Raw genomic sequence first — 26,016 nt, forward strand, 5'->3', positions numbered from 1 at the left:
CTTCTGCTTCGGGCACCATGGCAAGAAAGACTGATGTAATGGCGTCTGCTGCATGTTTTATACCCCTGACAACCTGATGGCATGGAAGAAGGGACAGCAACTGACGCAGGACCCAAGACTTTGTTAATCAGGCCGACTGAGGGCAACATGCCAGCAGACTACCCAAATGTAATGACTGCAACAGTGAAACACAAAGAACATCTACTAAGCCTCTGGTATTCGGGCCGACTGAGGGCTACACCCCTGGCAGGATAACCCAAATGTGCTGACTGCAACAGTGAAACACGAAGAACATCTATGGAAACTGACGCCTTTAATGTTTAGGAGCAATTGGTCAGTGAGTTCTCTTATGACAAAGCAGCAGATGGCACAGGATGAAATTGAAGAATGTGCCACAGGAAGATGCAACAGAACTTTCTACAGAATGTCCACAGGGAATAGAAAACAAAAAAATGTGCTCGCAGTCTAGAAGAAACAGAGCTTAGAGAAGAGTTGCTTGACTTGATAGAGATGGAAAACATGTTAAGACTGCAGAAGGTCAATAAAACCCAAAAAGTTTGACAAAAATGAACACAGTAATTAGGACTGTCCAGAGAGATTCATGAGATATAACAGACGTACACAGGATACATTACTGTGCAGCTAAATTAACTGAAAGTTCTACCATAAGAACACAGGATAGTGAAGGGGAGAAATCGAATGCCATCATGGAAGTATCGAATAGAGAAAACTATAAAGCAACTAAGACAAGAAATGTCACTATTAGAAGAGTATAGAAGAGGGAACAGAAAAAAAAATACTCAGAAAGACAGATGTGATGAAAGCAATGCACAGTATTAGAACAGATCAGGATCTATCATGCACTATCTCAAAAAAAACAATCTCAGTACAGGCAGAAAAGCTTAGAAGATGCATACAAATATTAAGGAAAAGTACAAAATAAGCAATTTACTGATGACCCAAAAAAGTTTTATAGAGAACTGGGAAATAAAGTAAAAGGAATTGAAAGGCCACCAAAAAAAAAAAAAGAAATAGATGAATTCTGGAGAAGTATCAATGAAGATTCTGTGGAACAAAGATGCTAATTGGACAGAAGCAAAAAAGTATAAGAAGTTTAAAGGTACAGGATATAAAATCAGATGAACAGAGAGATTGAAACAAAGTTAAGAAAAGCCTCTAATCGGAAAACCCCAGGCCCAGATGCAGTACCTAAATTCTTGTTAAAAGTATTAACATCTTTGTACAAAGACTTAGCCATGAGTAAGAATTATTCATATGCGCACCCCAGAAAGACACCAACCTGGCTAACAGGAAAAACAATGCTCCCTCTTAAGAGTGAACCTGCAAGCTACCCTAAGACTTATAGACCAATAACTTGCCTTCCGATGACGTACAAACTATACACTGGAATTCATGCCGACAGAGTTTATAGTCATTTAGAAGAAAACTCAATTACGGCAGTGGTACAAAAGGGCAATAAAAAAAATCATACAGAACAAAGGATCATTTGCTGTTAAAGTCATAGTAGACAAACTGTAAAAAGGGAAGAATCTAAGTATGGCATGGATGGACTATAAAAAATCATTTGATAGTATCCCACATTCATGTATAAAAGGGTCTACATTAGATTCTCGAACTTTTAAAAGTTCAACTCTCATATGATGGACACCATACGAGCGAACTTTCAAAAGTTTGAATACCTAATAAAAAAAAAAAAAAAAAACTACCTGAATGTTTTAAGCACGGAGGCAAGCCCCCCTGCACCCACCCCCGCTCTCTAAATATACCAACTCAGAGATCGCACTACAGTGCAGTAAATGGAAATCATCTCTACGGAGATCTCTGTTAAAACTTTAGAGCTTTCAAAAGTTCGCTCATATGGTGTTGACCATGTAAGAGAGTCGAACTTTTGAAAGTCCGTTCTTCTGATATAGACACGGATAAAAGAGTGCTTAAAAAATTATAAGATACATCCTACACTGCTAGACTACATTACAGTGACCGTGAAACAGTGGCAGACCACTTTGCAATTAAGCCATGATAAAGGACAACTTATTATTCCTGGGATAAAAATTCAAAGGGGGATAATTCCAGGGTGATACTGTCACTGCTGATATTTTGCCTTGCCCTTAACGCATTAAGCTGTCTACGTAACAGCTTAGGTCATGGCTATAATTTGGCTCTTAGAAAACAACAAAGTGCAAAGACTTACATTCTCTTTGTCGACAATTTGAAACTGTATAGCTCATTAGATGAGGAACTGAAAGCACAACTGCAAGTTGTCAAAATGTTTTCAGATTATATAAGAATGCCATTTGGTCTTGATAAATGTGCAAAAGCAACCTTTACAGTATGAAAACTGCAGCATCAGGAAAACGGTTTGGGACAAGAATGTGATATAAAATAACTTGGGCAAGAGGAAGTGTAATTAATATATGGGAATTGAAGGAACAATAAAACATGAACAAATGTGAATAAACGTAGTAAGGAGTACTTCAGAAGACTTAAATTAATCCTGAAAACAGCACTGACATTTAGAAGCAAAATCCAAGCTATAAACCAATTTGCTCTTCCTGTCCTAATCTACAGTTTTGGAATGAGTGACTGGCCCCAAAAGGTGCTGGATAGGTTCATAGGTTTATACTAGGCTATCTGCCCTAAGGCATTTATAAGCCTAGCCCAAATTATTGTGGCTTACGCCACCCCTTATATGAAAAAATACTGTGCCCATTAGTTTGTTGTGCCTCTGTCCAGCAGTGACACAGAGATGATTCCTGGGGTAAACCTACGATCTCCCATCCACAGGTCTAGATTTCTCTTGAACAGAGTCAGCGAGGTGCTCTGCCTCACATGGACCGGGATTTTATTCCACAGCATAGGGAGTCTCTGAGTGATAAATCTATCCCTCCAGCACGTCCTATTTATATCCGTGCTAAGGTTTAAGTCCCTTCCTCTAGTGGTTTTGGTGGATTTGGATTTTTGAGGTGGAGCATGTCCATTAATTCCGGGTTGGACATGGCCTTGTATGTCAGGCACATGTCACCTCTGAGCAGACGGTATGCGACTGAATAGAGCTGGAGTTTCTTCAATCTGGCAGCATATGACAGATTTTGGAGTCCCTTTATCCTTTTGGTGAGGAACTTTTGGGGTCTCTCCAATTGCTGCAGATGTCGGGTGAGATACATCCCGAATGGGGCATTGTACTCGATCATTGGTCTGATAAGTGAAGAGTACAGGGAACAATGACCTCACTAGATCTGGATGTGAATCCCTTCATGATCAGGTGGGCAATGTAGAAGGTCTTTCTAACCACTTTAGCAATGTGAGTGTCAAAAAAGGCCACTGTCAACCTGGGTCCCCAGGTCCCTGATAACCTCTTCTGTGCTTAGTGGATTGCCACCTATATGGTAGCTTGGGGTTACCTTGTTTTTCCCGAAGGGTATGACTATACATTTTTGGCGTTTAACTTCAGGCCATGGCTCTGGCACCAGCTATCTGTTTCCGTGAGTCCCTTCTGAAGGATATCCGTGTCCGATGCACTTTCCACTATGGCCCAGTTTGCAGTCGTCTGCAAACTTTGTCAGCCAAAGTCCTCCCATGTTGGCCTGTACTTCTGAGAAGTAGATGCCAAACAATAGGGGCCAAGGACCGAGCCCTGTGGGACACCACTTGTGACCGGCTTGGAGTCTGACACAGCGCCAGCAACTCTAACCCTGTGGGTTCTGTCCTTAAGCCAGTTTGCAACCCATCTTGTGACATATGGGTTTACATTTAAGCTGGTAAGTTTTTCTACAATACCCGAGTGGGGTATTGTGTCGAAAGCCTTTGCAAGGTCAAGGTAGGCTGTATGGACTGCCTTTCCCTCATCAATGGCCTTGGTGACTGTTTCGAAGAAGTCATCCAAGTTCAAAAGGCATGATCTTCCCTTGACAAAGCCAAACTGGGTCGGGTCCAATGTCTGCAAGTCCCCTATATCTTTGTTTATGAGCTCCATTATGATCCTCTCCATAGCTTTGCAGACTTGACTTGTTAAGCTTATGGGGCGGTAATTACCAGGGTCCGTAGAGGCACCGCCTTTGTGGAGTGGGACCACAGTTGCCGTACGCCACTCCTTGGGCACGTATCCTGTGGTAAGGCTAAGATTAAACAGCTGCCTTATGTGCGGTTTAATTCCTCATTTAGCACACAGCCGGGGACACCATCCGGTCCCATTGATGCTGTGTTTTTAGCTTTAGAGAGAGCAGCTTTCACCTGCGCATTTGAGATGTCCGGGAGGCTACACTCGGCTGGGATAGTTATCTCTCCTTTAGGGGAGAGGGGTGAAGTTTGCACTGAACCTGTCTGCCAGTATGTTGGCAATGTCTGTGGGTTCAGTGATTTTGTATCATTTTGGACTAATTCTGAGCATATCTGGGAGTTTCCACCCAGGTTCCTAACATAGCTGAAAAAGGCCTTATGATTGTCCTTTGAATCCATGGCAATTTTTCTCTCAAAATTGGCCTTAGTTGATTTTATGAGTGCTCGTATTTTTTTACTAATAATGATCAGGGGTGACTTCCCTTTTATGGATTTTGTTCTATCATGTAATAGCTTTCTCCTCTTATTGTAAAGTTTGTTAATGGCTGGGGTCCACCAGACTCGACGTTTGCCCTTTGTGGAAAGAGTCTTGGTTTTATTTGGGATTGCCTGATCCATGCAGTCCTGGAGGTGTTCATAGAAGGCATTTGTAAGGGCTTCCGCAGCTTGGGTTGTGGTTTCCTCTGGCTCAGGGGCCTTGAAGGATACCACACCAATCTTGAGTAGTGTGAAGTTTGCTTTAGAGAAGTTCTTCACTATGGTCTTTTTGCTGGGGGTGGGGCCGGATGTGGATTTGCAGTAAGATTAGTTTATGATCAGATCTCACCAATGAGGGATATACTTCCGGTGTGGAGCATTTTGTCCCCATGTTTGTGACAATGAGATCTAGTATATTTTCTCCTCTCGTGGGAACAGTGACTAGCTGTTCCATGGCATTTGAATTTATGAACTCCAGGAACCGTTGGGCTAGAAAGTTAGGGCTTGAGTAATGTTCCCAGTCTATATTCGGGTAGTTGAAGTCACCCAATATGATGGTGTTTGGAGATACATTTATACCCTCCAGTGTCTTCAGGAAGGCTGTGTGGGGTTCCTGAGTTTGAGAGGGTGGCCTGTAGCATGCTACAATTTGTAGAGCAGTTTTGCCTATGGTTAGTTGCACCTGGATGGTTTCCGGCTTGGCGTTGCCACCAACCTGGAGGTGTGAGTATCCTTTATGAATATGGATACACCCCCTCCTTTTGTGGTGTGGTCCGGGTTTTGGGGCCGGAACGCATGATATGAGGTAAAACCTAAGAAAACAAGGAGGATGCTTCATGCTCAAATGGTTCATAAAAATCACTGCATACCAACATTGTATATTCCCCGTTCTGAAAAACGGATGGGCCTCCTTGAAACTGATTACATGTATAGATTTGCAATCGTGGGACTCCACACATCTGCTGATCAAGACCCAAATGTAGTGAAAATTTTGAAACATGAGGAGAATAAACATAAGAAAACAAGGAGGATGCTTCATGCTCAAATGGTTCATAAAAATCACTGCATACCAACATTGTATATTCCCCGTTCTGAAAAACGGATGGGCCTCCTTGAAACTGATTACATGTATAGATTTGCAATCGTGGGACTCCACACATCTGCTGATCAAGACCCAAATGTAGTGAAAATTTTGAAACATGAGGAGAATAAATCTAAGATGACTTCTCTGCTTAATCTAGCAAAAGCCTATTGGCATCAAGCATGAATGGATATCAAACCAGAAGTAGATTGAAATCAGGCAGCAACTGAATGTGCCAAAAAATAAAAGAAAGAATATAAGGTGAACCACCAGATGAGAAGGCAAGAAATGGAGAAAAAAGAATTTCTGGAAGAACTTCATGTTGATCAGGAACGAACACAGAAATGGCTAAGGAGAGGTGAATTTAAACAAAGAGATGAAAGGTTAATATTGGCGGCCCAAGAGTGGGCTACGTACACCGTTTACAAAGTCTACTGAACATGTGGGAGAAAGACAAATGTAGGTTTTGCAAAACAGAATTGGAAACAGTTGCACACCTTGTTGCTGGGTGCAACATACTAATGGCAGACAGACTGCATATTGAAAGGCTTAATAATGTGGTGAGACTGCTGCATTGGGGATTGTGCAAACATTACGTTATTGAAGTGGCTAAAACACACTGGAAACACGAGCCACAAAGCATCATAAAAAATGATGAAGTTTACATCACACGGAATCATCCATTACCAACAGTTCAAAAGATAGCTGCTAGAAAACCAGATGTAGTGGTCCAAGAAAAGAAGACAAAAGTAACATTGAAAATCGAAATTACCACACCCAGTGACTAGTGTCCTGCACAAAGAGAGAGAGAGAAATTATCAGGATTTGCAAGCAGAAACAAGAACAATGTGGAAGAAGGATAACCAGATAGTTCCAATAGTAGTAGGAGCAACGAGTCTTTTAGAGAGTCTAGAATCATATTTAGATATGCTACCAATACATGCATCTCCGTACGACTTACAGGAGTCGTCATTACTGGGCACACTGTGGGTGCTGTGAAGAGCACTTTTGGCTGACAGAGTGAAACAATACAAATTTCATGAACTTTAATCGTAGTTTGACTTAGGAATGGGGTCCATTCCCATCATGCTATTAGAAACCTAAAATATTTGGAGAAATTTAAAAAAGTGGAAGTATTGCAGAAATGCTGCCTGCCTCTTCTAGGATGGGAAAGACCGCTTTGGCCTTTCACGCCTATCCCTCCAGGCAAATTCTTTCAGCATTTAGATCCACTAACAGAACTCAGCTCGGGCTACAGTCAGGCCTTCATCACCTGGTACCACAGACAATTATTTCACAACTCATTGCACTACTATTCCAACAAGCTGTTGTAAAACAAAGTCAACCCTTTTATTTTCTGCAATCTCCTTAGGCAAATATGGCATCTGTATACGTGATAATGGCAGAGGTGCTTCACCAAGTGCTGGTCTCTCGTAAACTGCCTCATCACTGAAAACGTTTTAGTCTTACCTTTTGTGATATAGAGGTAGAAAAAGTCACAGTACAATATAGTCTGGACAATACCAGCCCCAATGACAATCAAGTCAAAGAAGGAATCATAGTAGTATCGCCAGATCCAGTTAAAGATGTAGAGTGCACGGTAGAGACCCAAAGCAAATAGATAGTGACTGGTGATGGATTCTGCTTCCCCCGTCTTGCTCACCATAAACAACTGTGGAAGAATAGCCACAGACTCCAAGTAGATGGAAAAAGTCCACAATATCTGATACAAAAACAATGAAAAAAAAAGTTTATTTTCACAATAAATTAACTCACCAGAAATCATTTCTGTTATCCAGTGTTAAAGCACAGTTACATAAATACACATCATTAATAATGCTAAGAGTACTCAAAACGGCTTTCTGCTACAGATGAAATACTTGGGTACATATTTAAGTCACCTTCCAGGGCAATTAAAGTTCTTGCACTTTGCACATGCACAACACTCTTTACTGTCCACATGGTACACCTGTTCCATGGCTGAAAAGGTAAGAGAACTGCCAGGGCCCTTCAGTTCCTGACTTCACTCAGATGAGGAGAGGGGGCTGCATCTAGACCATGACAGTCTGTATTTTCAGAACTAATGCTGCAGTCCAGTTCCTGCACTGCTCATGCAAAGGGAAAGGCTGGAAGGAATGACCTACTCCTTACATAGGGCCCCTTTGAAGATGGAGTCTAATATCTACTGCATTTTAATTGGAGTGCCCTCCTCCCCCAGTTAACTCATTACTGAGCAGAATCCCAAGTTCTCTCAAAGACCAGTGAGAAAGTAGCTCGAAAGCCTGGAGACCGCAGAATAGGAAATGCATCTTACTCCTGGACTGGAGATCAAAACTGCACTGTTTAAATAAAATGACATGGAATGACAAACAGATGGTAACGGTGGGAAGATTCCCGAAAGATGCACTAGATGCAGCCCTCACCCACTCCCAAGACACATCCCATCACCAATGTGACTAAAGCCCTAACAGTCATTTCACTGACTGAAATGGGAATTCGCTTGATCTACTTGGAAAGGGGAAGTTTGCTAAATGAACACCTTGCCAGAATAAAAGGGAACAAAAAAATAATTGGGTCATTTTCCTGTATTCAGAGAACCTACAGAGGTACAACTACAATTGAAGTGCACATACAACATATACAGTACATACTCCCTTTGGTTTCAGCAGCTGAAAAGAATAATGGGATATAAATACACCCAGTTTACTATCAAAATAGCAATGTTGAGATGTTCGTAGATGGAAATTCGAAACACACGTTTGAATGTTCATCTGCTTGAACATCTCAATGTTTGAATGTTTAAATTAGTGAATGCACTGTGCATTCGCTAATATAAATTTGAAGAAATGTACAGAGATCACGGTACAATGCAGATTGGGAAACTCATCCCTTACCTCACTGTAGTGCGATCACAGCACTGGAATAGATAAGTTAGCAGGGGTGTGGGGGGTGCAGGGTGGCTTGCCCCCTTGCAAAAACGTGATGTCAGCTATAGGAGTTTTGTTTACGGTAGCTCCTATACTGACATCATGTGACGTGTTCGGAAACTATGTCGAATTTGCTGAATTTGATCAGCAGATTCGACATTGTGTCCTGTTCGTTTTTTTAATCTTCATGGTTTACTTTCAATATGTTGAATGAAAATTGTTTTGACGTTCGACATAATGATAGTAAACCAAATACACCACCTGACCTGTTAGGTTTAATTTTAGCCTAACCTCAGGCTTCATGCCCACTGAGTGGCGCAAAGCTACAGTTATCCAACTCCACAAGGGGGGATCCACCTTGGATCCTGGAAACTACCACCCCATCAGTCTGATAAGCCTGATCTGCAAGGCCATGGAACTTCTAACAAAGACACTGGCAACCTTCAAACACTGGACCCCAAGTAGTTTGGGTTCATGAAGGGCCGATGTTGTCTCCTGAACCGGAGCCATGGACAAGGGTAAGGTGGTCCACACAGCCTATCTGGGCCACACCAAGGCCTTTGACATCATCCCCCACTCGAATCACAGATAAACATACTAAGCTGGGCATTAATCCTTACGTCACTTGATGAGTTGCCAACTGACTTACTGACAGAACCCACACATTAAAAGTAGCAGACTCCAAATCCAGCTCCAGACAAGTGACAAGTGGACTAACTTCAGGGTTCAGTCCTGGGACCGCTCTTGTTTGGCATCTACTTCTCTGAAGTACAGGCCAACACTAAGGGACTCTGGCTAACAAAGTTCGCAGATGACTGCAAACTGGTAGCCATTATTGAATCCCTAAATGATGTGGATATTCTACAAAAGGGCCTTGCAGAAACAGCTGCTTGGTGCCAGAGCCATGGGCTCAAGCTCAATGCCAAGAAATGTATAGTTATCCCCTTTAGGGAAAAACATGTACCTGTGAATTACCACATAGGTGGCAGTACACTAAACACCGAAAGTGTGATGAGACTTAGGGACTCAGGTGGACAGTGGTCTCACCTTCGATAACCACATCGCCACAACAGTCAGGAAATCCTTCTGGGTGGCACACCATCAATAAGGCTTTTCATCCAGAAAGAAGGACACTGTACTCATCACTGATTAGACCCATTACAGAGTATAATGCCCCATTTGGTATGTACCTCTCAAGACATCTGCAACAACTGGAAAGGCCGCAGAAATACCTCACTAAAAGAATCAAAGGCCTAAAGCAGATGCCCTATGCTGAAATGTCTAAAAAAAACCTCCACCTATACTCTTGTCACATATAGTCTACTCAGGGGCAATCTCTGCTTAACATACAAGGCCATGTCAAACCCAGAGCTGTTGGGCATGCTACACAAAGAAATCCCAATCCCTCAGACACACGCTCCAGGGATCTAAACCTTGTAATCACAATGAACAAAACATGCTGGAGGGATACAGACTGCCCATACATGTCAAATAGAGTGCCTCTTTGGCACTCTTCAAAAGGAACCTTGATGATTGGATGGGAGATAGGAAATTCACCAGGGAAGTAAATACTGTGGGAAGAAATAGCCAGGGAATTATCACTAGGGCTTGTATAGGCCCTGGGGCTGATAGCCTAGTACCAACCTATGAACCTGAGCAACAACTTGGAAATAATCAGGGAACAAAAAATAAGACGGGACCAGAGAGAAATTTAGTCACTGTGAAACCCAAGGAAATGTTATTTGCACATAAAAGCTTGAAAATCCACCAGATGAAGTGAAATCCATCAAGAAAATCAACTTTCAGAAAGCAAACTTCGATTTGACACTCGATGGAGACTGCAGATGAAGGATTCACCTTCAGAAACTCTTTGGTCTTACATACACATACATTAGCAAGAGAGCAGTCTCCCACAAATTATGCTGATGTAGCATACACATACAAGATCACGAACAACCACAGTCCAGATTAAACGTAACCCATGATGGGCCAGACACTTGTGAGAAATATGAAGACAATATTCCTTGGTCACAACACAGAATTCTTTCCACTTGGCCTTGTACATACACAACATGAAATGCTTACTGCAGTCTCTTATCTCTCTGTGGTGCTCTACTGACCAAACAGGTACCATCTTGCCATACTGCCAGAGACCATATGGACATCGAGACTTTGGGGAGATCAATACTCCATGAGCTTACAGACATGCTCTTTTAAACTGCTAAAAGACACGAAGGGTGATTTTACTTTTTTTTAATTTTAGCCTTTGTTGACCAAGTTACTACTAAGCCAATATCTTTTCATGGGAGACCAGAGGTGGACATCGTGCTGACTAGGGAAGTGCACAAGGAAACATTCTACTTTAAGTTAAGTGTTGTGGGATCTTTAGCATCCACTCAAGCTACAAGCAACTCTGTCATTTGGGACATTGTTTAATGTCTTACCTGAAAGATGTGTGTGTGGGGTTTGTGTATGTGTATGTGTGCGCGCTTTTTGTTACCTTTATACATGACCCTTCACTGGGAAGCAAAGCATGCAAGGGAAATGGCTGCACAAGACAACATTTAACCAATTCTACCAAGAAGCTTCTTCCCATTCTCCCTTGACTGGCTGGGAATGAACAGAACATGGGTAGCACTGTATTCTCCTAGACAGCAAACAGAAACAAGCTAAACTCTGAAGTGCACTACTTCCTGAGAAAGCTACATGAACACTGCTTCAATGAAGCCAAAGGTGTGGAAGAGGGAAGAATGGCTGGTTTTCAAATATCTTTTAGGACATTCAACTGATCTAGAATATGGATCTTCCTTCAGGCAAGTGTCCCAACTGATGGCCCAGACACCCACGCAAATCACTTCCTTAGAGCAGAAATAACCCCATATACCCTTACCTTTGCCCATACACCATAACAATATCCAATTACCAGAAATACTAGACTCTACAGGAGGAGGCCCAGGCTTCAAGAATGCTTCCACACAGTCAATCTGCTAAGTTTTCCATTTCTGTGTAAGGGGGTCAGGGAAAGTTTGAGCCACAAACAGGGAGGTGAAATTGCATGTAAAAATCATTTAGTACCTCATCAGGTTCATGTTCTTCCTTTTTTATCTGAATATAACTGCTCTTTTTGTCTTGCTTTTTGTTGTCTCAATCTACTGGTGAGTATATGCTATCAGGGTGAATCCCTGAAAAAAATGCTAGACAAGTAGAGATCCCAATTCTTAGCCATTAAATTTAATGGTCGTTGATGCAGAGCATCTAGAAGTCTCATCTACCTCCAACCCCGGACTCCTTAAATACTTCCTGCCTGGCTCTCTCCACTACCTTAGCAGTCACTCAACTTACTGGTACTCTTCTCTAGTCCTTGAGTTTAGTTCAAAAGTTTGAAGTTTTAAAATGGTGAAACCCATATGGCCGAGACTATATGAACAACATTTTAAAACAGAGGTGTTTTGACAAATTGTGGTACAGCAGGGATTACAGAATGTGCCCTTTTCCCTGATGCAGAGCTACTTTGGAGATGTCTCTATATATTTATAATTACTTGGGACTCTGGTGGTGTGGAGAGGCTTGCCCCCTACAAAACATTGTTTTGTTTCTAGGTTTTCATTATTTTAAAATGTTAGTTAAACACATGGTCTCGATCCTATGGGTTTTGACATTTTAAAACTTTACATCTTTTGAATTAGATGTCAGTCCTCTCTATTTGATTTGTAATCCTTTCTTTGATACCATCATATTTATTAAAATTCACTTCTGCACCCTCTGCTTCCCTTAGATCCTTTTGCAACATATTTTGCACCTGGCTCCTGAAATGTGTTTTACGATAGCAAAATGGAAACCTCAAGTGTCTGTCTAACGTGGGGCCAAAACTAAGTGCCAAACCTACCTGTATTGGAGAATGGTCAGAAAAGTTATGTACTTACCATAACGTTCCATCCGAGTAGGTAACTTCGTCAGCAACCCGTGGGTATCGGATCAGAGCCGGCAGCTTTACTCAGCTAAGATCCGAGCTCCAAGCTCCTCCCTCTTACCCATAACCCCCTACCATCCTCCTCAGTCCTCAGATAGAGTTTGCTTAGCGTTATAACCTACTACAATCAAGATCAACTAAACTTCCTAACCTGATGTTATCTGGTACAGAGGACACAAGGTCCTAAAAAGACGAGCTACAGGTTAGGGGGACGGAGGGGGGCTGGTTGCTGACAAATGAAGTTACCTACTCAGATGGAACGTAATGGTAAGTACATAACTTCTTTATCTGAAGTAGTTAACTTCATTTGTTCATCAACCTGTGGGACAGAGTCTCCAGCTACCTAAACTTGGGAGGTCCTCATGGAAGAATATTCCGGAGCACTGCAGAGCCAAAGGACGCCCTTCCTCTGGAAATTAAATCCAGCTTGTAATGTGTAATAAAGGTATGGGATGAAGCCCAAGTGGCTGCAGAACAAATATCATCCAAGGACACCCTGGACCAAAAGGCAGCAGAAGTTGAAATCGATAAGAGTAGAATGGGCGTGAACTCAGACAGGTTCTGGGTTGGCCAGAACTCTTATATGCAAGAAGTACACATTGTGAAATCCATCTGGACAATGTAGCTTTTGACACAGGTTTACCCAAAAAGGGTTTCGCGAAGGATACAAGGAGTTGCTCAGATTTTCTATGACCAGCAGTCCTGTGCAAATAGAACCTCAATTGTCTTTGCACATCTAAAGAGTGTAATTTGTATTCACCTTTGTTTTGATAATTTGGGAAAAAACTGGCAAATTGATACATTGATTAATGCTGGACTCGGAGGCGACTTTAGGTAAGAAGGAGGGATTGGTCCTGAGGGAAACCATCTTTATGGAAGACCAGATATGGAGGTTTGGCTCAAAGGGCTTGAAGCTCCGAAACCCTTCTGGCTAAAGTGATGGCAATGAGAAAGGCCGTCTTCCAAGATAAGTATTTAAGATCCACCAAAGCTGCAGGTTCAAAGGGGGGGGGCGGTAACAGCCTGAAGAACAAGGGTTAAATCCCACAGAGGGACTGCATCCTTCACAGGAGGCCTTAACAGGAAAGTACCCTTAACAAAATTTTTGCGGATCTTGGAAGAAGCTAATGAACTGAGATCACTTCCCACATGAAAGTGTGAAATTGCTGCTAATTGGACTTTGACGGTGGATGAGCTGGCACCTTGATCGAATAGGTACGACAAAAACTCTAATACAGCTGTTATCGGGGCTGTAAAGGGGTCCATATGTCTATGTTCCGCCCAGATCGAAAAACGTTTCCATTTGCTCTTATAGACCTTCCTGGTAGAAGGTTTATGAGCAGCTACTAGAATAGCTTTGACAGAAGAGGAGATACCGGGAGTCCTACCTATGATTGGAACTGATCAACCAAGCTGTGAGCTTGAGATTGCCCAGGTTTGGAGTTGTCAATTCCAGGGGGTGAGAAATCAGATCCTGAGTGGGATTCAGAATCTATGGAGGATCGACCAGATGAGACCATAGGCAAGGGAACCACGTTTGACGAGGCCAGAATGGGGCTATGAGGATCACACTGCTCCTCAACTGACGAGCTTTCTGCAAGAATCTTACCATGAGGGGAAGAGGTGGATAAGCATAAAGTAGACTGGATGGTCAAGCACGGACTAGAGCGTCTCTGGGGGATTCCCCTGGTGGGAGAAGTAGAGCGAAGTACTCGCTGCACTTTGCGTTCGAAGGTGACTCGAAAAGATCGCAGCAAGGTTGACTCCACTTGAAGATCTGCTTCGCTACTCTCGGGTTCAGAGACCACTCGTAAGGTGAGAGGATGGTTCGACTCAGCTTGTCCACCAAAATGTTGGACCGACCCGGAAAGTGCGTTGCTATGAGAAAGCGGTTGGAGATCACCCATTCCCAAACTCTCATGGCCACTCGACACAGCGGATAGGATCTGGTTCCCCCGTTTTTTGATATACCAGACTACAGACATGTTGTCTGATTGAATCACAATTGTCCCTGAGGGAAGAAGGGCCTGGAGTGCTTACAACGCCAACAGCACCGCCCTCATCTCCAGGACATTGATGTGCAACAAGGTCTCTGAGTGTGTCCACGTGCCTTGGACGGTTCTGCCCATGCAGTGCCCCCCACCACCCGAGGCGAGAAGCGTCCGTGGTCATTGTGGCTTGGGGTGGGGTCATAGCAAAGGACACCTTCCGGAGATCCAAGGATTGGATCCACCAGAGTAGGGACCTCTTGCAAACATTGCTGAGGGGAATAGTCATACTTAGCGGATGTTGCAGAATAGACCATTGGACCTGCAATGTCCACTGCAGGATCCTCATGTTTAGACGAGCGAATGGTGAAATATTGATGGCAGCCGCCATGGAACTTACTGCCCTCAGGACCAATTCCGCTGGGGGGCTCGGGGATTGTAGGAGAGCCATCACATGGAATGTCAAGGTTCGAAGCCTGCCTGGAGTTAGAAAGGCCCTCAAGAGGTTTGCATCTATCCTGGCTCCTATGAAATCTAAGGTCCGAGTTGGCTGAAGGGAGGACTTCTTGAGATGGATAGAAATTCCCAGATGAGAGGCCAAGTGAAGGAAGTAATTCCTGGCTGAACAGAGTAGATGCCTGTCGGGGGTGATCAGGAGCCAGTCGTCTAAGTACGGAAAGACCTGTATCCCTGAAGCCTCAGGTGGGCCGCTACAACTGCCATCACTTTGGTGAACACCCTGGGGCTGTGGTGAGACCAAAGGGCAGGACCCTGAACTAATAGTGACTGGCTCCCAGCCGGAAGCGGAGAAACCTCCTGGATCGTCTGTCCATTAAAATGTGGTAGCATGCATCCTTGAGGTCTACAGAGCACATCCAGTCGTTCTCCTGTAGGAGTGGGAGAATGGATTGAATGGTGATCATCCGGAATTTTTCTTTGGCGACCGCTAGGTTCAGAAAGGACAGGTCGAGGATTGGTCTCAAGTCCCCCGGCTTTTTTGGCACCAAAAAGAACCTGGAGTAGAAGCCTAATCCGGACTGGTCTAGGGGGACGGGCTGGATTGCTCCTTTTTTCTAGCAGCTGCTTTATTTCTGCGGCTGCTGCCTCCCTTGTGTGGGACATCGGGGAGGCTCCGGGGTCTGAGAGGGCGATTCAGGAAGGGGATAGTGTAACCTCTGGGTATGATTCGAAGCACCCAGCGATCCGTTGTAATGGACTCCCAAACTGCTAGGTGCCTCGAGAAGCGCCCCCCCGACTGCCTCCAGAGTGGAGCAGTTGGGTAACCCCCCAGGGTTTCTGCGCGGGCCAATCCGAAAAAGGCTCTCTACCTGAAATTCTTTGGACCCCCTCTGCCTCTGGGCCAACGTCCACCCTGTCCTCCTCAGTCTCTGAAGGACAAGGGGTCCGGAGCAAAACGGGACTGTTGAGATTTCCGGAACCACATCTTCTTTTGTCCCGTTGGTTCCTGGAGAAGGACCTTTGGAGAGCCGAGAAGTGGACTCCGACGGCAGACGTCTTCCCGTCTTTCTCGCTCTGGACTAGCGTGTCGCAGACTGTCTTGCCAAACAGCGAAGAGCCGTCAAAATGGGCATTTGCGAAGGACGTCTTGAAGGGTTCTGCAAAGTCGCAGAGGTGGAGCCCGGCATGCCTCCGTAAGACAATGCCCGCTCCCCTAGCTATAGCAGCTCCTTCCGTGGCATGGGAAAGGAGATGCATAGAAGTATTCGAAATGGACTTACGAGTGGCCATTCGGGCTGAGAATACTTTCTTATCCTCAGCCGACATGGACTCTGGGGGCGACCCTGCGTATTCCTTGACAAGATCCCGCTGGAGTCATATGACATGTGCCATGTAGTTAAGCGACCTTACAGAGAAGGTGGCTGAAGCAAACATCCACTTCCCTATGCAGTCCATCGTCCGGGACTCCTTGTCGGGTGGATGGACTGAGGAACTCTCCTAGGCCAGTTCCTTCTTGGTGGCAGCCGCCACCACCAACATGGCATTTACTGAAGCATTCTTGCTCCAAACCGTCCCGTCTGTGGGTGGGCTAAGAATTTTGTCAGGTCTCTTTGGTATGGGCTCCACAGTGTCCAGTTCCTTCCATGCCCTGGTAGTAATCAGATCTATGGAGGATCGTGATGAGACCATAGGCAAGGGAACCACGTTTGACGAGGCCAGAATGGGGCTATGAGGATCACACTGCTCCTCAACTGACGAAGCTTTCTGCAAGAATCTTACCATGAGGGGAAGAGGTGGATAAGCATATAGTAGACTGGATGGTCAAGCACGGACTAGAGCGTCTCTGGGGATTCCCTGGTGGGAGAAGTAGAGCGGTACTCGCTGCACTTTGTTCAAGGTGACTCGAAAAGATCGCAGCAAGGTTGACTCCACTTGAAGATCTGCTTCGCTACTCGGGTTCAGAGACCACTGTAAGGTGAGAGGATGGGTCGACTCAGCTTGTCCGGCAAAATGTTGGACCGACCCGGAAAGTGCGTTGCTATGAGAAAGCGGTTGGAGATCACCCATTCCCAAACTCTCATGGCCACTCGACACAGCGGATAGGATCTGGTTCCCCCGTTTTTTGATATACCAGACTACAGACATGTTGTCTGATTGAATCACAATTGTCCCTGAGGGAAGAAGGGCCTGGAGTGCTTACAACGCCAACAGCACCGCCCTCATCTCCAGGACATTGATGTGCAACAAGGTCTCTGAGTGTGTCCACGTGCCTTGGACGGTTCTGCCCATGCAGTGCCCCCCACCACCCGAGGCGAGAAGCGTCCGTGGTCATTGTGGCTTGGGGTGGGGTCATAGCAAAGGGACACCCTTCCCGGAGATCCAAGGATTGGATCCACCAGAGTAGGGACCTCTTGCAAACATTGCTGAGGGGAATAGTCATACTTAGCGGATGTTGCAGAATAGACCATTGGACCTGCAATGTCCACTGCAGGATCCTCATGTTTAGACGAGCGAATGGTGAAACATTGATGGCAGCCGCCATGGAACTTACTGCCCTCAGGACCAATTCCGCTGGGGGGCTCGGGGATTGTAGGAGAGCCATCACATGGAATGTCAAGGTTCGAAGCCTGCCTGGAGTTAGAAAGGCCCTCAAGAGGTTTGCATCTATCCTGGCTCCTATGAAATCTAAGGTCCGAGTTGGCTGAAGGGAGGACTTCTTGAGATGGATAGAAATTCCCAGATGAGAGGCCAAGTGAAGGAAGTAATTCCTGGCTGAACAGAGTAGATGCCTGTCGGGGGTGATCAGGAGCCAGTCGTCTAAGTACGGAAAGACCTGTATCCCCTGAAGCCTCAGGTGGGCCGCTACAACTGCCATCACTTTGGTGAACACCCTGGGGGCTGTGGTGAGACCAAAGGGCAGGACCCTGAACTAATAGTGACTGGCTCCCAGCCGGAAGCGGAGAAACCTCCTGGATCGTCTGTCCATTAAAATGTGGTAGCATGCATCCTTGAGGTCTACAGAGCACATCCAGTCGTTCTCCTGTAGGAGTGGGAGAATGGATTGAATGGTGATCATCCGGAATTTTTCTTTGGCGACCGCTAGGTTCAGAAAGGACAGGTCGAGGATTGGTCTCAAGTCCCCCGGCTTTTTTGGCACCAAAAAGAACCTGGAGTAGAAGCCTAATCCGGACTGGTCTAGGGGACGGGCTGGATTGCTCCTTTTTCTAGCAGCTGCTTTATTTCTGGCTGCTGCCTCCCTTGTGTGGGACATCGGGAGGCTCCGGGGTCTGAGAGGGCGATTCAGGAAGGGGATAGTGTAACCTCTGGGTATGATTCGAAGCACCCAGCGATCCGTTGTAATGGACTCCCAAACTGCTAGGTGCCTCGAGAAGCGCCCCCCCGACTGCCTCCAGAGTGGAGCAGTTGGGTAACCCCCCAGGGTTTCTGCGCGGGCCAATCCGAAAAAGGCTCTCTACCTGAAATTCTTTGGACCCCCTCTGCCTCTGGGCCAACGTCCACCCTGTCCTCCTCAGTCTCTGAAGGACAAGGGGTCCGGAGCAAACGGGACTGTTGAGATTTCCGGAACCACATCTTCTTTTGTCCCGTTGGTTCCTGGAGAAGGACCTTTGGAGAGCCGAGAAGTGGACTCCGACGGCAGACGTCTTCCCGTCTTTCTCGCTCTGGACTAGCGTGTCGCAGACTGTCTTGCCAAACAGCGAAGAGCCGTCAAAATGGGCATTTGCGAAGGACGTCTTGAAGGGTTCTGCAAAGTCGCAGAGGTGGAGCCCGGCATGCCTCCGTAAGACAATGCCCGCTCCCCTAGCTATAGCAGCTCCTTCCGTGGCATGGGAAAGGAGATGCATAGAAGTATTCGAAATGGACTTACGAGTGGCCATTCGGGCTGAGAATACTTTCTTATCCTCAGCCGACATGGACTCTGGGGCGACCCTCGTATTCCTTGACAAGATCCCGCTGGAGTCATATGACATGTGCCATGTAGTTAAGCGACCTTACAGAGAAGGTGGCTGAAGCAAACATCCACTTCCCTATGCAGTCCATCGTCCGGGACTCCTTGTCGGGTGGATGGACTGAGGAACTCTCCTAGGCCAGTTCCTTCTTGGTGGCAGCCGCCACCACCAACATGGCATTTACTGAAGCATTCTTGCTCCAAACCGTCCCGTCTGTGGGTGGGCTAAGAATTTTGTCAGGTCTCTTTGGTATGGGCTCCACAGTGTCCAGTTCCTTCCATGCCCTGGTAGTAATCAGATCTACCAGGGGATCGGCTGGAGGGGACACCCAAGAGGTAGATGGGCCTGCGTCAAACGTCTCCAGAAACACAGACTCATCGGAGGAAGGCTTTTGGGCTGACCACCCCCCCTCTAATACGAAGCATTTCCATAATGTCTCTGAAGGAGACGTCCTCGAGGGGGTGACCTTGGGGAACCTTCCCCTTCCTCTAAGTCCGTGTCCTCTGTCAGGGACTCAGGTGAGTCCAAGTGCCTTCTCTTGCATTTACGTTTGTGAGGAACCTCCTCTGGGGGGGGGGGGGGGCTGTCAGAGGATGCCTCACCAACCACATCCTGTTCCTCTAAGTGAACCATCTGGAACGTAGGCACAGGCTGTCCCTGGGGCCGGGTGATGGAAGGTAGGCCCGCCTGAGAGGGAGTGATGGGTGGAACCGCAGCAGGAGCCTGGGGCCTCGAGTCCCTCGACAAAACCCTCGCCACAACATCGAACGCCGAAGGAGAACTGCTCTAAGCTCAGAGAGCAGCCCCTTCGGATCGGAGGTGCAGACCGGAGCCGGTGCCGATGCATTCGAATCCGAAGGGCCAGTGTGCTCCAACCGAGACGGAGCCGAAGACACACTAACACCTCTGAATCTGAAGCTCACGGCTCCGAGAGCTCGGATCTGAAAATGGACCCAATAAGCTTGAGGGTACGGTCGGAGCCGAAGAAGGGAGTACCATCGGCGCCGAGCCTCCCCCGGCTCTGATGCTGCCTGGATCAGACGGCTCCAAACCCCAGAAGTGGGTTGGAGAAGGAGCAATCGGGGCATAAAAGGGGGTCGAGCTCCCCCACGGAGGGGGGAGAGGCAGGATTACTCCCATCTGCAGTTGGGCCTGGAGAAACCTACGCATCATCCGGTCCATATCTGCATCTGACAAGCTTCTTGTATACCTTGATGAGGCCACCGAGGCAGGCCTGGAGTGACGCCTCGAAGACCTCGAAGGCAACTGGGTCTCCTCCTCCTCCGGCCCCAGAGAAAAACGGGGAGGAATGGAACCGGGAAGAAGGCCAGGAGGCCCTAGGAGAGACTAGCTGCTTCGCTGGCGGAGCTGAAGAGGAAGCTTCGGCTCGCCGCTTGTGGTGCTTGTCCTTTTTTCTCTCCCTCCTAGATTCCCTCTCCTCCTTCTCCTGGGCCTCGGTGGGAGGGTGAGCCCCGGCCAGGGGAGCAGGGATGGCAGGCGGAACTGTTGCGGTAGCAGCCGGTGCCAAGGGAGAAGAGGACTATGCCGAGTTCGGGGGCAGAAGTCCCGCCAGAACCAGCTTCGACCTCCTATCCCTCAAAGCCCTGGGGTTGAAGGCTGCACAAATCGTGCAGCCCGAAGAAAGGTGGTCAACCCCAAGGCAGGTAACACACAGGAGTGTGGCCATCCGCCGGGGATAGCTTATGGCCACACTCGGTGCATTTAGAGAAGAAAGTTTTAGGGGACTCTGCCATAATTGTAACAAGGGCCTAACCCAAACACACCTTCACACACACGGGAAGAGGGAAGAGGGAGACTAGTAAACCGAGAAAATATAAAGATTTAACACAAAAACTTGGCTAAAACAAGTACAAAAGGGAACAACACTCACTCGCTAACAGTTAAACTAAAACTAGGTAAAAAAACAGAGGAAAATTTTCTTCAAAAACTCACGAAATCCTACGCCTGGAACTCATTCTAGTTGCTTGAATAAGCCGCGGCAAACGAGATCCGAGGACTGAGGAGGATGGCAGGGGGTTATGGGTAAGAGGGAGGAGCTTGGAGCTCGGATCTTAGCTGAATAAAGCTGCCGGCTCGGATCCGATTCGGATCAGATACCCACAGGTTGATGAACAAATGAAGTTTACTTCAGATTTGCTAGTACTTCAAAAGTTAACTGCATACAAATTTATCCCCGATATATACCTTTTCCAGCCTAGTTGCTGTTCCTATTTTGCTTGCTCTAAATGAATAATGTAGCAGAGCACTCCCATGCACAACTACATATCTATCAACATACGGACCTACCCTAGGAAAAAGACGTTATGTACCTACCATAACATTCCATGTTAGTTGTCCTTCATCTCGCCTTCCTTCTTGCTGTTTGGGTTCGGAGCCGATCCTCTGCTCTGACTCTGCCTACTTCTATAGCTCAAGAGCTATTTACTGGCTCGAGGTTAACCCTTATCCCAGAATGCCCAGCGCCAGCTACCCAGATCTCATTTGAGATAGTGCACACCAGACATATAAAGTAACCAGTAGCCTAAAAAACTGATTTACCAAAATAAAAGATCAGAGTAAACTGTCATAAAATTACCTGGCATGTGAACCAAGAAAAAAGGAAATCACCCAGTGAAACCATAGTGAACTCCTCTCAATCCTCCAGGAAGGGGGAAGGAGGGGGGGACGCAAGAAGGAAGGTGAGATGAAGGACAACTAACATGGAACGTTATTGGTAGGTACATAACCTTTATGTTAAGTTGTCCCATCTCGCCTTCGTTCTTGCTGTTTGGGACAGTGTCCCTAGCACCTAAAGACCCCGGGTGGCTCATTAGAACAGACTCTTCAGAACAATGGAACCAAAGGAAGCCCTGCTCTGGGAGACCACATCCACTTTGTAATGAGAGATAAAGGTATGAGGGTTTGCCCAAGTAGCAGCTGCACAAATTGAGTCTATGGGCAATTTAGACTGAAAGGCTACAAAAGTGGCTAATGCTCTAGTAGAATGACCTTTTGGTTTTGCTGGTAGATGTTTAAGTCTTAACTGATAAATAAAGGCAATGGTGTCAGATAACCATTTGGATAAGGTCCCCTAAGAAACTGGAAGGCCTTGCTTATTGTGAGCATAGGAGAGAAATAATTGGTCTGACTCTCTTAGCTCTTTGGTCCTATGGAGGTAAAAACGTAATCGTATGTGCATATCCAGTTGGTGAAGACTGCATTCTGCCTTGTTGCTATGATTGGGAAAGAAGACGGGGAGATCAGTGGATTGATTTAAATTGTTTTCTGAACAGACTTTTGGTATGAAGGATGGGTTGGTTCTCACAGAAACTCTATCTTTGTGAAACACCATACATGGAGGACGAACACAGAGTGCTTGGAGTTCTGAAACAAGTCTAGCTGAGGTAATAGCAACAAGAAAGCGTTTCCCAGGCACATAAGCTCTAGATCCAAACACTACCACAAACTAAAACAAATTCCTGAAGTTCATCACCAAGTATAGACTCAACCTAATACTTGGTGGTGATATTCACCCCAACCCTGGCCCACCCACTTCAGATACACATACCCCCTCTACTTGCAATCTAAGCTACAACCCTACAATTAATAGGCCATTAACTAACTCACTCTCTCCTAGCCTGTCATCTCAATATTAGAAGCATTAATAACAAGGTACATAAATTGCATGCACTTCTGGATGTCCACTCCCCTGAGAGCCTCTGTTTATCTGAAACCTGGTTAAAACCTAACACTAAAGACAAGTGTTACCACCTGGGTACAACATACACAGGCTGGATCATGCTTCGAGGAAGGAGGGAGGAGGCAGCTGTACTAAATCTGAGTTGAATGTCACCATAGATGTAATACAACCACCTCAGATTAATCTCTCAGATTCTTGCCACCAAATTGCAACTTAATAAAAATAAATGCATTGATATCATCCGTATGTACATTCCCCCAGGTAACAATATATCTACACTTGAAGATATCCTGCACTGGCTATCATGTCACTACCCCCAAGAAACCCTACTACTTGGGAGACTAACATAGACTGGGGCACCTGGTTCCTCTGAATCCCCAACCACCCATATTAACCTGCATGGATTTACACAAATTATATCCACCCCTATCAGGATAGGTAAACCCAACCAAAAGGAAAGCATACTTGACTGGGTACTCAAATATTCACCCCCCCCAACTGTACACCTCTGGTACCCTCCTTGATGGCCTAAGCGATCACCTTCTCACATATGTAATTAAGCACAAAACCATTAATTCCCAACAACCCTTACTCAGAAAGGTTAGAAACAATAAAAACTTTGACCCTGTCAAATTCCAACAAGAACTAAACTCATGTAACTGGTCTATTCTAAAACACCTCCCCTTAGAGGAAGCAGTAGCATACTTTAACAAATTCCTTGAGATCCTTGATTTGCATTCACCTGTTCGTTCAAAGAGAACCAAGGCAAAAAACTGCGCCATGACTTTCTAAAGAGTCTAAACTCAAAATTACCCTTAGAAACAAAGCATGGGCTTTAAGGTGTTCTTCTGAAGACCCTCAAGATCACATTAAATACAGGCAATCCAGGAACTAAACCAAAAAATCAATTTTGTAAGACAAAAAAACAATACTACAGTAATTTAGACAGTAAATCAAAATAACCCTCAGAAGTTTTGGGCAGGTTTAAATAATCTACTACATCCTGGACAAACTTCAACCCCATTCCCTGCTGCTACTATTGATAAAACCCCTGAAGATGTTTGACAGTTTTAACAGATTCTTTTCTGAGACAATTCAAGCCCTAGCTAGCCAACTACCTCCTAGCTCCCCTGGTCCTGAAAATAGCACCCCTAGAAACCTATTCGCATTCAGCTTCCAACCAGTCGCCACTTCATTTATCCGTACCTTGATCAAAAAATTAAAACCCACTACACTTTCTGCTGATCAACTCCCTGCAGAGTACCTACAAAAATCAGCTGATGCTATTGCTTACCCCGTCTCAATACTAATCAATCGAACCATAGTAGAAGCTAAAATTCCCACCATTTGGAAAATATCCTATGTATTTCCACTTCACAAAGGAGGCAGTTCTACTGAATTCTCAAATTATAGGCCAATAGCTATACTTTCTCCACTTGCAAAGATTATGAAAAAATGTATTCAGACAACTCATGCACCACCTAATCCAGAATCACCTTATGGCAGACACTCACAGCATGGCCTCCGTCCTCATCACAGCACTACTTCAACCCTCCTAGCCTTTACCAACACCATAAATCATAATCGCAACAATAATTATATATCCTCAGCCATCTTCTTGGATCTTTCCAAGGCATTCAATATGGTTGATCAACTTTTAATCCACACACTGCAAACATTCTGTCTAGATACTAGAGCCCTTCAATGGTTTCAATCCTACCTGAATGGTCGACAGCAGGCTGTCCTCTGGCAGAACAAACTCTCTAACCTTCTACCCAACACCCTTGGAGTACCAACAAGGCTCTATACTAGGGCCCTTGCTGTTCTCCATCTTCATTAACTACCTTTATACTGTCATCCCAAAAGTCAGCTGTATCCAATATGCTGATGACTCTACTCTGATTTGCTCAGCCACATCTCCAGTAGAGTTATGGTCAGCTACCCAGACCACTTTTAATACAATAGAAAACTGGCTTTCTGAACATCATCTGATCCTAAATCCCCAAAAAAACTAAAATGCTGTTATTTTCACCAACACGAAGGTCTACCGCTTTCACCTTTACCATAAATTCAAACGATGGCACAATAATCTCCCCTGACCCCTCTATAAAACTATTAGGTGTCATCATAGACAATCTAAAATTCGACCTACATGTTAACCAAACTATCAAAACTATCAATAAAAAAACTAGGGTCACTTTACAGAATAAAAGCCTTCCTAACACCTCCAGCTAAAATTGCCATAGCTCACTCTCACCTTCTTTCAACCCTTCTGTATGCATCCCCTCTACCCTCGAATTTAAACAAGTCTGTCCTTAAACTCACAATTTGCTACAACCACATTGCCAGGTTTGCCACTGGGCTGCCTATTAGGACACATCATTGCATCAATCCAAATCAGCTTGGGTGGCTTGAACTTCCCAGCCTAATCCAGTATAACCAACTGATTATGGCCTATAAAATCCTCAATAATCCGGACAATACTCCTGCACTTAAAAATATTATCACCCCCTATAACAATCCTAGACTGCTTCGATCCTCTAACAAACTACTAATTCAGACTAGCAAAATTAATAACACAGCCGGTGACTCTCTCTCTGCAAACTCTAAGTAGATACTGGAACTCTCTTCCAGCTGATACCTTACTTTCCACCTTAGGTCAATTTAAAACTAGACTCAAACAACATTTGTCACTTAACTGGCTATATCAATGTATCAAGCCTGGTTAACTCACTCTAGAATGTGTAAAAAATCTGTTAACTGGTTTACTGTGTAATTTAATTTAATCCTGACTTGCGCTCAGGATTAACTCTAACCTGTGGAACTTGTTTAACTTGCTTACTTATGTAATCTCTGTAAATTGTCTGTTTGTAATATGTAATGCTGTATCTGCTTGCCCTTGGAGCTTTTCTCCCCGGGCCTCCACTGAAAATGGACATGCATCCAGTCGGACTATCCCAGTCAACAAATGTAAAATAAAATAAATAAATTTTCCAAGAAAGAAATTTTAAGGGACATGAAGCTGCTGGTTCAAAGGGAGGCAGAATCAAAGAAGTCAAAACTAAATTGAGATCCCAAGGAGAAGGTGAATCTCTCACTGGGGTTCTAAGAAGAGATGTTCCTCTCATGAAGGCTTTGCAGAGACATGCTAGAATTAAGAATTCCAATATGAAAATTAGATATGGCAGCCAGTTGTACCCTGATGGTAGCAGCAGCCACACCCAACTGAAAAAGCTCTGGCTAGAAATTCTAGAATTTGATGGACTGGGGCTGAAAAGGGGTCTAAGTTTCTATATTCTGCCCAGTAAGAAAATCTTTTCCATTTGCTAGCACAAGTCTTTCTCGTAGTTGACTTATGGGAGGAAACTA

At 45.2% G+C, this 26,016-nt stretch overlaps 1 protein-coding gene across 1 annotated transcript in view; it reads right to left on the reverse strand.

Annotated features, from left to right (window-relative positions):
* Positions 1 to 6,947: 6,947 nt before the first annotated feature.
* KDELR1 (KDEL endoplasmic reticulum protein retention receptor 1) overlaps positions 6,948 to 26,016 on the reverse strand; it is a 219,006-nt gene continuing 199,937 nt past the window's right edge. Inside the window, exon 4 of the mRNA XM_044088942.1 lies at positions 6,948 to 7,358. Within this exon, the coding sequence (XP_043944877.1) occupies positions 6,948 to 7,358 (411 nt within the window). The remainder of the gene's footprint in view (positions 7,359 to 26,016) is intronic.

The sequence above is a fragment of the Protopterus annectens genome, chromosome 1.part1 (genome assembly GCF_019279795.1).
Source record: "Protopterus annectens isolate FY-2018-M chromosome 1.part1, PAN1.0, whole genome shotgun sequence".
NCBI lineage: Eukaryota > Metazoa > Chordata > Ceratodontiformes > Protopteridae > Protopterus > Protopterus annectens.